We start from the raw sequence: 12,859 nt of genomic DNA, 5'->3' as shown, positions 1-12,859 counted from the left end.
CAAATCAAATATAATACAGTGAGGGATTAAAAAGCAGGCTGATTGATCACAAGAGATTTGGAAATGATTTGAAATCAATCGCAAACTATATTGGACTTAAAAGGCATCCATTCTGCATGGTTTGGAAATCTCCATCTGGATCAGCAGTACTGTGAAGTGCAGTGGCAGCAAGTTGATTAAGCACTGTTCATAGGTTTCATTTTGAGGTATTCTATTGTATTGTGTCATTTTTACTATTAACCTCTACATTTAACATGTAAGTAGTCTGCTTTTTACTTTAATAAATGTACAAAACACAGAAGTGGGTTGCAAAGCTTGCATATAAAGTTTTACACTTTCAAAAGCACTAGGTGCCAGTGCCTGAAAAGCACTGGCACCTAGGCTGTGGAACTCTCTGCCGTTGTCTTTACGCTGTCTAGACTCTACTGACTCCTTTAAAAAGCAGCTGAAGACTTTTTTATACAAACGGGCTTTTAACTAATTTAATTAATTTTAACTTGTATGTCTGATCTTACTGTAAAGCACTTTGTGATTTGTATCTGTGAAATGTGCTATATAAATAAATTTTACTTACTTACTTACTTACTTACTTACAAACCAGCAACATAATGTAAATGTTCACATGTTTCAACAATTTTAAAATACAGCACTGTACACAAGTTTTGAGTCACTCCGACCACCTTTATTCTTCACTACCTGCCTTCTCTTTGTCAATTCTCTCTCAAGGTGATCCTTCAGCCAGTCTTTGAGGAAGCCAATCCATAACTGATAGTTTTTCACTGTGTATGCTTTTCCTGCATTGGCAGTGTATTTGGGATCATTGTCGTGCTGAAAAACTAAGCCCTTGTCAGTCATGTGCTTTTATTATATGGTGGATCCAAATCTGACAATATCCTATCAATTTTGACAAGACCACCAGCACCACTGGCTGAAATGCAGCCCCAAACCATGACAATGCCTCCACCGTGTTTTACAGATGGATCACTGTTGTATCTCTACCATGTTTATTGACATGGATTTGAACCAAAAACTTCTAGCTCGGATTCATCACTCCATTAGATCTGTTGTCACTGATTCGTTATCTACTTCTTGTGTAATATGACACCCCTCAGCTTGTTCTCTCTCCCTCCTTAAGAATGGCTTCCTAACGTCTATCCTTCCACTGAGACAATTTCTGAGGAGGCTTCAGGGAACAACCGATGGATCAGCTGAAAGACCAGTTCTCTGAGATCCTGTAGAATTGCGTGTTATCTTTGGCAAGACAAATGAATGTGTTTACTGACAGGCCTTAAAAAATTTAAAAAAAAAATTCTTTTGTAAGAACTGGACTGAAGATTGGTGGAAAAGCAGGCAGTGCCCCCAAAAAACGTTGAAAGACCTTCAGAAAGCCTTGAGAACTACTGCTCAAAACCACTTTAAAAAGTTGAAAAAGAGTCAGGTTGCTTGGAAGGAAAATATAAAGAAATGCAGGGTGATTCAAGACTTTTGCACAGTAATGTATACATAAAAGTATGGAATAATTCTGCGTGATTGCAGAGATATGGTATGATTTACTGCATTTTAACCAATTTTCTGTAATGAATTAAATATAATGACCTTAACTTGCAAAATTGATAACTTTAAGTAAAGAATCTGAGTACTTCCTCTATACCCCAGATGACGTATAAGAGCACAGTGATGTAAACAGACTCCACAGCAACAACGAGGATTGTGGAAAAAGAGGAAGCCTCTGAAGCGAGATGAAACTTGAAGGTTGCTGTGGTTATTTATTGAAGCCTCTGAGTGAAATGTGCCAGTACATCATGCGGCTATACATTGTAACACTATTACACAGTGCATCATTAAACAGATCCATAAACCACACGGGCAACCAGACCAAATTTTAATGACAAAAGCGTTGATCTGAGATAAGTATAAATACGATGTAATTCAGCAAGGTTTCATGCCTGGTTAAGCATGTACATCTTTTGGCGGCCCACTAACTGATATTACTTCAGTGCAATATTTCAGAGCACATCAACATCCCAGTGAAATTAACTCTGATGTGTGAGCAGACCCGAGTCCAGCACTCCAAACTGTCTCGTGATTATATCGAGATAGATAGAGCAAGTTGTGCACAAAACTCCCCACAGTCTGCAAGCTGTCCTGGCAAATTTAAATACACCTCTGAAAAAATGGTAGAATCATTCTCTAATGTTTACGCTGCTGGAAAATAGGTAATAGATGTGATGCCCCGAGAGTGTTTTTGGAGGCAGTTGGTTTTTCCTCTGTCTGATTACTAAATCTAGGGTTGATATACAGATGTAAATATGCTGCTTAGAAGCACCCTCCTCCCCTATCCCTCCCTCCCTCTTCTCTTCCATCTGGCAGACAATAGTTTAAAATTCTTAATCCATGAGCAACCATTGAACATTAGTGAATTGCAAATTACAGATGTTTTACTGTCTCTCCCCCTTCTTTTTTTCCTGTTTTGATCTGTGCATCCCACTGTCACTCAGTGTCGCATACGCATCCCTGGCTCCTCTGCATTCATTAGACACCCTGTGCCATCATGGCACCATATGACACTGTCATCATTTGGTAATTAAACCTTTGCTCGTTTAAATATGAAAAGCTGGCAAGGGTGTGATCATAAACAATGTTGCGCAAACCAGATTTTCCAGACTAAATGAGAATTCGAGCAGCATCACGCCAGAGGTTTTTCTTTTTCTTTTTCTGTCTTCACTTGGAGCAAAACAATAATGAAAAACAAACGCAGGAAAAGTTGTCCTCGTGCCTAACACATCCGACTGTCGCCCATTAAAATTCATGTAAACTCCTACTTTATTTAAACCACAGAAAATACATTTTAGAAATGTTTTTATAGTCATAGTCACAGATTGCAGCTCTCATCTTTCAGTCTACAAGTAAACAATAATAATAAGCCAAAAGACAACAGCAGCCAACAACATTTTGTGCATGATTACATTACAAAAAGATTTTAAAATCAGACCCCTAAATGATAACTACAGGACACAACATCATTGCTGCACTCTTTTGTCCCCTAAACACAGTTGTGTGCTTGATCATGTTGGACCAGCAGACAATAAAATCTCTTCGGTGCCTGAGGACAAGCGTCAACATCTCCCAGATTCTCATCTAAATTCACACAGGCCTCCATCACTGAAGATTTAGCCAAATGGCTGTGAAGAGGAGGAATGCCCGAACCATTACAAGCCAAACTACTGGCTTTTTATTACCGCTAAACAATCTTCCTCAGAGCCGTCCTTTAGCGTACCTCTGAGCTCAGAGCCGGTGAGAAAGTATGTGGGAGGAGGCCATTCAGTCACATTATGGCTTTCCATAGATCAAGGTCACAATTTTCATGATCATTACACCACTGAAGGTGACAGGAAGCATTTACAGAAGTGATCAGGAGCTTATGTGGGAGCTGCTCATCCGTAGATTTCTGGGGAGAGGAATATATGTGTATACACAGCTTCTCCTGCACCCACAGACACACAAACTAATCAGCAAGTCACACGGGCGCAGCTATCATTGCTCATATAATCATGATTATTACGCTGAAGATAACTAGCGAGGACAAAGACAGAGAAGGAACAGAAACAACAAGACAATGTGTGAAAAATTAAGAAAATCAAATTGTCTGAGCTGGACAAAAAATACAACCTTTTGAGTTTTAAGTCTGCCACCAGGAGGTGACTGCTATATTATGCATTCACATGCCATAGGCTAACACATGTCAGCGGCCCACTGGACAGAAGCTCTGTTTCCCATATTGCTGACATGTGATTGGAAGCTGTTGGCTGTCTGGATGGGACAGAGGCAGCTGGCGGGACACCTCCGAGCCGCCTCGGGCTGATCTCTGTTGTACACACACACACACACACACACACACACACACACACACACACACACACACACACACACACATAGAGGAAAAGAGAGAGGAAAAGATAGAGAGAGACGAGCTCCTGCTTCTCCCATAGTGATGAACCCTGGGCCTTATGGGAGGCTGGCTAATGTGTGCTGCCTTTATCCACTGAAAGACATGCTTGTGTGCAGCTCTGATAGTCACTGTTAGTGGTGGTTGATGATGATGAGGATACTTTTATTTTCATTCATGTAAAATGATAAAAGAGAATGCTTGGGAAATGATCATAGCTGGACATTAGTGGCAATTAACTTTTATTGAACAAACAGTAAAGATACATATGATTTCCTTTACAGTTATCCAGAACACTCCTGACTTTCATTCCTGATGCCCTTACCAGCTTTGCTGCAAAGCCTCGCCAGTCTTTGTGAAGTTAAAACCAGAGGGGCACACATTTAACTATTCATGTGGAAAGTTTGATGGGGAAGAGGAAGGATTTAGCCCTTGTTCCCAGTGCAATAAATGCAACATGGAGAATACTTTTGAAAATGACAAGATACAGTCCTATTTTTAATCTGACACTGCAGGGCATATTTAACAGTAACTTCCAAATCTGCATAATGAATGAAGAGCCAGTTCTTTATCTTTATTCCCCAATTTAGGGTCTCAAAGAATGATAGCTATAACATATAACCCTGCTAAACAATAATAATAATAATAATAATAATAATAATAATAATAATAATAATAATAATAATGCTGCAATTTTTTTCTTTCATGTTTAAATGCAAATGAGATGTTAATTTTTCTTAATGATTTGCTCTACCTGAGGCATGGAAAAGCTCAGAAACTCGACTGTCTGACTGCCTTTGTGCTCAGGCTATGAAAAGTAATTTAACAAAGTATTTTCTAATCAAAGTAATGTAACCTGATCTCACTTGCATTTGGATCTTTAATACAATACAAAATGACTGGAACCACTCATTATGTGTGTGTGTGTGTGTGTGTGTGCGTTGAGGGGGTGGAGGGCTGCTGTTGAGGACTAATGACGGGACAGATCATCAGATGAACAGCCAACCTGAAAACACAGCAGACATGGAAAGGCTTTAATTGCAGTTAACAACAAAACGGATGAAGGTAACAGTTTTTTGTTTTTACCCTGTTTTGTTTTCTTTGTTTTGTTTTTTAAGGTCGCTGTAAGGACATTTACAGTTACAGTACGGATCCTCAGAGCAGATAAAGTTCTTCCTGTGTGGGTTTTATCTTCTGAAATATGACCCTGGCAGCTGTAAACTATGGCATTGACTTTTACGCCTATTCTTAATTTTTCATGATTTGCCATCAAAGACAGTAAGCGGTTAAATTGGCTGAAGTGAACTGACGCACTCACTCTAAGTGCGCACACAAAGCAACAACTAAAATCTGATGTGTGGGGCCTACAGAGTGGCGTCAAAATGTCGATCAAAGGCTGACAGATTATTCTTTAACAAATGTTAATGACAAAAATGTGCAATGGCTTAATTTACTTACCTGTAAATCTATTCAGAAGACGCTCAGATATCAAGTTCAACCTTATTCCTAAGTGGATAAACGATATTATTAAAGAGTAATTGATTCCAGTTAAGTGTGAATGGACTAAATTGCTGACATCCGTAAAAATCGAGGTAAAAGCCTCTTTAGATTGCTTAATTATTACTGTTTATTCTTATTGTTATGTGCAGTGTGGATTTAATATCTGCAAAGTTACATATTGCAAAAGGTTCGTTTTTTAACTTGCACTTACTATATTAACATGTTAAATATATTTTTAAAACTGATCGGTTGCATTAACAAGAGCTTAAGAACTGATTGTTTAGATTAGAATTATTTAATTATTGATATACTATAACATCACGTGAGCACCATGGGAGCTATTATAATGCCACTGTCATAAAATAAAACATTAAAAAAAATAAAACTATTTTTTTTTCGATAAGAGACAGAGAGGACCGGACGTGTGTTTCCATGTCTGTGTTGTTATTCAATGAGGCCACACTCTGAGCTTATAATGACTTTATAACTCTGAAATATTAATCTGCTGCATCTTTGAGGGAACAGACTCTCAGCTGACAGCGCCAGAAACAATGTAGGATGCTCTTCAGCAGAGCAAATGCATAAATATATTGAAATAAAATCAGAGAAACGAAACAGAGATCGCGTTTTAATTTTACGTTTCAACTAGGGGATCAATGGAAAACAGTTGTAATGATCCAATTAATTATGGGCAAAATTAAAAGCAAGTGCAAAATCAATCTTTCACGGTGTAGAAGGTGGAATCAAATTGATGCGCCATCTGTTCACAGGATTTGTAGCCCAGAGTATGGTAGCCTGGTTGCAGGAGCACAGGGCAGAGTGACGAAATCTAATATACAGTACGGTGTGGAGAGCTATTTTGTAAGTTTTACTGTATTATATGTAAGTGGGAGACCGTGGAGAGGCTGACCTGAACTTCTCAGATCCCCTGCTTATAAAACAACGACATTACGTCTTTGTACATATTTAAGAGTGGGTTGTTTTTTTTTGTTTTTTTGTTTTTTTGGGGGTTTTTTTTTGTGAAACCTATATCAAAATAACAAGGCTGTTATTACTATTACTATTTTTATTCAATCGTACAGAGCATCTTTTCCAAATAAAAATGTGGACATTAATATTAGGTTTACACGATGTGCAAAAAGAGCCTAAATGAGCCTCCATTCTGCAGCAAATTCATCTAAATCAACTTAAATCTGATGACGAACCCCTCCCTTAAATCTAAAAGGATTAATATTCAACTTACAACGAGTGGTGTCAGCTCCCCTCTGCAGGGAAACTCAGATCGATTGGTGACGTTGGAATAACGCGAGGGAGCCAGCCAGCAGCCTGCACAGGAAGAAAAAAGGGGGGAAAACTGATATGACACCTCTACAGAAATAAAACTTCTTAACCACCACTCAGACGCCTCGATCATCCTCCCCACAGTTGCCTGAAAGTGTGAGTTGATGTTCGGCGGGTGGAGCTGCTGGACCGTCGGTGCTCCTTCTTCCCTCTCCACCTCCTTCTCCTCCTCCTCCTCCATGCCACCTTTCCTCTCTCCTCTGCACAGGCCATTAGGAAGCGGGGCAAAAGATAAATTGCTCTCTGTCAATACATTACACCTCTCCTAATGGGTGCACACAGGCTCCAAAAACATTTTCCAAACTCTTGACAAGCAGTCGCATCGTCTTAAATGCCGCTGCTGCATGTCAGAGCGGAGACGAGACAGTGATTTAATTTCTTGAAACTTTAATTTATTTTATTTTTTAAACAACTCGTTTCAGGTTTCTGGTTTTGGTGCTCACTTGATGAAAAGTACCAGGGATTAATTATAACAAGTAAAACTTTGGGGGGGGGGGGGGGGGAGATATGTGTAAATATGAAATATGTGTATTTATATATGTCAGTTCTCCTTTTTGATATATATATAAATAAATATATATATATATATATATATATATATATATATATATATATATATATATATATATATATATATATATATATATATATAAATTTTTTACCCTGAATGACTTTTTATGAGCTCTCTGATCCCAGGCTGTAACTGCTGAATGGAGCGGTCCCCTCCTCCAAAAAGTAGCACACCTGCGGTCCAAATAGGAGCCAAACAAAGTAAACAGACAAACACACTGATATCATTTGCTCTAAATTATTAATAATAATTTCACCTCCTGCCTAATTCTTGTATGGGGAGGATCAACTGTGGGGTGCAAAAGGCCACGAGAGAGAGTGAGAGAAGGTGAGTAGAAAACTGAGGGAGGGGGATGACGATGGTGATGGTGGCGGTGGTGTTAGTGATGGTGGGGGTCTTATAGGAGGGGGGAGAGAGAGAAAAAAAGAATGTAGCTTTAAGGGAAATGTGCAGCCGGGTGTGAAATTACAGCCTATAGTGCTACATATTGTACCAGAAGCTCTCTCCAAAAACAGTAACAAAAAGAGAAATCATCCTCTAACCTGACCAGGAGGCAGAGCGCGAGATGTGGCCGTCTGCCCCCCCAGTACGACCCCGCCCATCAGCGACCAGCGACCCTGGAGATACATATGTATATGTATAATATATATATGAATTGTGCTCAAAAATGCGTTATTATTATTATTATTATTATTATTATTATTATTATTGCTTTAGGTGCATAGAAATACTAGACTTTTATTTTGGTAATTATATTCTCTTTTATATGTGAAAAAAATCTAAGTGTTATTTTTTTGGTCTTTGTTAATAATTAATGTTCGTATTGTATTTAGAGCCTTATAAAATAATGTGTGTGTGTGTATATATATATATATATATATTGACATATTCTAACTGTGTAAAACAGGATGCTAGTAAGATTAAATAAAACGCACCTTCTTCACTTGTCTTCATCATCATTGTTGAAGTCCAAGATTCTCCAGTTTCGGATGGCGAAGTTATCAGTTAATAATTAATAACTTTGCAACCCTTTGCAGGAGTCTACAGGTCTACAACTGACAGATATTTTACTCGAATACTGTTTTTCACTCCTCAGGTTGCAAGCACTCAAGTGCACCCCAAGTTTAACTTTTTTTTTTTTTTTTGGACCACTTTGACAGCCACCTTTAAATTTGAGAAACTATACAGCGCCATCTACAGAAGCTAGGCGGCACTGCTGCGTGCGTAGCAACTTTCACCTCCAACCATCACCCCGGTTCAGTTTGAACCACCGCAATCATCATCACAATCAGCAGAATGTAGTAAAGTGAATACATGTGCATTTACATAGCCAGTTTCAACATTTCCTACATCGGATTAAAGGGAGAAATAGGATAAAGGCAAAAACAAAATGGGCCTAAAGTGGGCCCAGGGCTGGCGGCAAGATCAATAATATTATAATATTAATATTTTTTTAAAGAAAAGAAAAAAAAAAGCTTAATAAATAGGAGAGCTACTTCATAGCTTTGAAGAATGGATGGATGTCCGGTATATTCCCAGAAATACGCTTGTTAGTCCGTTTATTTTAGGGAGGAAAAAAATCAGACGAAAACACACATTTAAAATATATATATATGTATAGCTCTAATTCATTGATTTAAAACTTCCAATATGCGATCATATACTTCACTGCCGTTATAATGTCTAATAAAGTCTGATATTTGTAACTCGGAACTCCTTATTTATCTCCCTCCCCTTCCTGCCGGTGTGACAGACCCAGAGACCTCCTCATTTGGACCCCCGGTTTTTTGCGTTGGCGAATCACAAAGTGTTGGCATCTATTGCCTTTGTCTGACAAGTCATCCATATAAGCAAAAGGGGGGTCTGCAGAGGAGAGGGGGAGGGAGGGAGGGGAGGGTTGCAGCTTTTAGAACCACAGACACAGAGAGAGGCTTCATTTCCAACCCAAAGATCCAGCCTAACGCATCCAGCGCGAAAGAGAAACCCCGACGTGTGTGTGCTTGTGTGTGTGTGCGTACGCGCAGGTTCCCTTCGCCGTTTTGACGTGTGAATCAAAGCCACCAGGACTAAAGGAGATACCGGGCCCTGCACACTGGAACCTGAACGTTTCGTTTCTGTAAAAGAGACCCAGTTTGCTCGCTGGCATGCTGTGAGAATTACCTCTGGTCACTCCAGGCTTTGAAAAAATACCGATAAACTGAGCACAGGTCGTGTTTCTGAAACAATCCTTCGGTCATGCTTTGCACCTGCCAGACCTCCGCTGCAGGACGGGACTGTTAAAGAAAAGAAGGGCAACTTTGAGGGGGAAGAAGTTGCCATTAGATCGGTTGCTGAAGCGGGGGTGGAGGGGCAAACTTAGTCCCTCCATCGAGTAGAATCACCTTTTTTTCTTCTTCACATTTTCATTCTTGATAGGAAGGCGAAACGGCGACTTCAGTTGATTATCTGTCTTTCCTTTGCTATCCAATGGATATTCACTGCAAAGCAGACCCCTTTACAGCGATGCACCGTAAGTAGCACAACCCGAGTTTCTTTGCCACTGCAGCTTTTGCATGCATGCGGATAAAATAATAACGGGAATATATAATATTTCTGCACAGCACAAAGGCGGCTCGCAGCAGCCTGTATAGCAATTTGGGACGTAACCGGCATCTTCGTGCATTTAAAAAGACAAAATTACCATCTGATAAACGGACGAACAGAGCCTCAAAAGGAATCATAAGACTGGCAGTGGAATAAATATTATATTTAATACGAATTTCAGACCTTATATCTTTCGTGTGCGCGAATTTGAACCTCGCGAAATGTTCTGAAATTGTCACAGCCAAGCTGCTCCGCTCACAGCAGCAATGTGCACAAATTCAACTTTTTAACCACTAGTAAACAAAGAACATGCGTTGGCAGGTACTTTGTAATTTACACGTGCATCCCCACGTAGCTTCCCGCGCAGCGCGCGCGTGTGTGTAGGCCTAATAAGTCAGGACACATTACACATCTATTACTCAAATTATCCAGCTAACAACAAGCTCTGTGTGCAGCACTTTGTAGTCAACGCACAGTGTGCTTTACTCGTAATTTGGCGAATGTGTGTGAATTATTGATAATCTCTCCGTTTACTAAAATAATATGTAATGTGAGTAATCAAGGCTTGTTCAATTATTTAAATTTGCATGAAGGGAATGAAGGAGCTCGTAACTTAATAGCCAACAGGAGCCGTGAGGTGCTAAGAAAATATCAAGTCTTTGTTTCGACTGTGTGAAACTTTCATGGAGTGTCAAAAATATATTTATATTATTTTTTAAATTAATTTCGGGACATGCATTTCCGTTGTGGAGGAGGCTTACAGGTCCAATTTAAGGAGGAAGATGTCACAATAAGAGAGATTATTTACAATAATATTTAAAATATTAGAAATAAACACATGCATATTCTAAATAATTTTGTGGTTGAGTAGGTGAGTGTCACATCGATATTTATTTATTTATTGAAAGTATTTTAATTCACGATGTTTGAGATTGATTTTTGTAACTTAATTTGAATAAAATATGTATACATATAAAAAAAATACATCAAGCAACATTCATCAAAATAATAATAAAAATTATTTTAGTCAGTTTTTATTTTGTGAAAATATGTGACCAAATTAAATAAATATTTAATATCTTACATATTGCTTTGCGCTGCTGTCACTATGTCCACTTTTAAATCTCCAGCAGCTGAAACAATCATACAATTTTTGCGATTATTCTGAAAACATATTATTATTTAGTCGCTTTGGTGAAGCTGTTTGAGAAACAAAGAGAAATATGGTATTGTAATTTCATAAAATTAAAATAGAAGCTACATACTTTTTTAATGAAAAAAATATATATTTTAAATTACACCATTAGAGGGTTCTCGATAATAATAAATGCATGTAGGTCAGCCTACTCACTTATATTACACACGCCTTTGCTCCGTGATTTTTTTCTGCCTGATATAATTTTTTTTAAATACTTACCTGCCTGGACCTTCCTGTCTATTACGACCTTATGTAATGTTACGTCTGTTTGTGGTGTTGCTGTTGTATCCCACGTAGGGCACGGAGGTGTGAACCAGCTCGGCGGGGTGTTTGTGAACGGCAGACCCCTCCCGGACGTGGTGAGACAGCGGATAGTGGAGCTGGCCCACCAGGGCGTCCGGCCCTGCGACATCTCCAGGCAGCTGCGGGTCAGCCACGGCTGCGTCAGCAAGATCCTGGGCAGGTAGGTGAAAACTCTCAGCCCTGCATTCAGCCAGGCAGGTTTTCCTAGCAGGAGAGTAAGTAACGCAGATGTAAAATAATGTGGGAAGAGAGAATTGAACATAGCCTACTAAACTCAGCTCTGCTTTTAATAATCTTGAAATATAAATGAAAACTGCCTTTGAGTAACCGTTATAATTAGCAGTCTGTTAGTTTGGGAGGGGTCAGATGACTTGTTAGTTTAGTGTCCACTAAAAGGATTTGACAACAGAACTATATGTTTGCACAGCGTGCGGTTTCCTGCTAGTAATTATTATTTTATTTTTATTTAAAGGTAACGATTAAAACTGATTGGGGTTTTTTCTTTTTTCTTTTTTAAAGAAGTTAAATGTTTCACACTTTCGTGTTAAACAAAACATAACTGGATTTGCCCACTCTTAAGGTTAACAGTCCGTTTATTGCTCGTATTGATTTAATTATTGCAGGTTTTTGTTTTGCAGATACTATGAGACTGGCAGCATCAAACCAGGGGTAATTGGTGGGTCTAAACCCAAAGTAGCCACGCCAAAGGTTGTGGAAAAAATAGCAGACTACAAGAGACAAAACCCAACCATGTTTGCCTGGGAGATCAGAGACAGACTTCTGGCAGAGGGCGTCTGCGACAATGACACTGTTCCCAGCGTCTCATCCATTAACAGGTAGGGGGAAATGGAAATTATAGAGTGACTTCAAAATAAATACACAATTTGGATTTTTTTTTTCCTTTGTGAATGTAGTTTAGGTAAACGACGGGCTGCCGGGTGTAAACACTTTAATGAAGAGGGCCGGCAGGGCGCAAATTGAAAATCATTTATCACTGTATGTCTGGGCTAAACGCGCCACCCACTGCAGAATATTGTTTGACCAACTTCTTGCTGCCCGGCACGCCGAGGCTGCCTGCGGTCTCAGAGGTGCAATTCAATCTTTCAGGCCAAACTCCCTCAACAATCAGCAGTACATCCAGGACTGAGTGAATCTGTCGAGATGAAAACCGATCAATATTCGGTGACCAGATCCCGTGGCGCTATAAAGAAGGCCAATTTTCTTTAGCACATCTAATGTGCTGGAGCTACTGCACAGAGAAAGCAACGCGGGTTTTTCAGCAAGATAATATTTCGGAAATATATATATATATATATATATACATCTTTTTTTTATCACATTTCTTATCACATTTTCAGTTCATTCACAATTGTCCCTATAATTGCTTTCATCTCTTCAAAGTATTTTTTAACAGCAT

At 39.1% G+C, this 12,859-nt stretch overlaps 1 protein-coding gene across 2 annotated transcripts in view; it reads left to right on the top strand.

Annotated features, from left to right (window-relative positions):
* Positions 1-9,273: 9,273 nt before the first annotated feature.
* Positions 9,274-12,859, top strand: part of pax2b (paired box 2b) — a 29,757-nt gene continuing 26,171 nt past the window's right edge. For both annotated transcript variants that reach the window (XM_085466490.1, XM_085466491.1), the window contains exons 1-3: positions 9,274-9,867; positions 11,437-11,602; positions 12,081-12,278. In XM_085466490.1, coding sequence (XP_085322616.1) covers positions 9,825-9,867; positions 11,437-11,602; positions 12,081-12,278 — 407 coding nt within the window. In that variant the 5' untranslated portion in view covers positions 9,274-9,824. The remainder of the gene's footprint in view (positions 9,868-11,436; positions 11,603-12,080; positions 12,279-12,859) is intronic.

The sequence above is a fragment of the Copadichromis virginalis genome, linkage group LG8 (genome assembly GCF_057382275.1).
Source record: "Copadichromis virginalis isolate Kocher_CV1m ecotype Utaka linkage group LG8, C_Virginalis_male_GT1.1, whole genome shotgun sequence".
NCBI classification, from domain to species: Eukaryota; Metazoa; Chordata; class Actinopteri; order Cichliformes; family Cichlidae; genus Copadichromis; species Copadichromis virginalis.
This window is presented reverse-complemented; position numbering and strand designations above follow the sequence as displayed.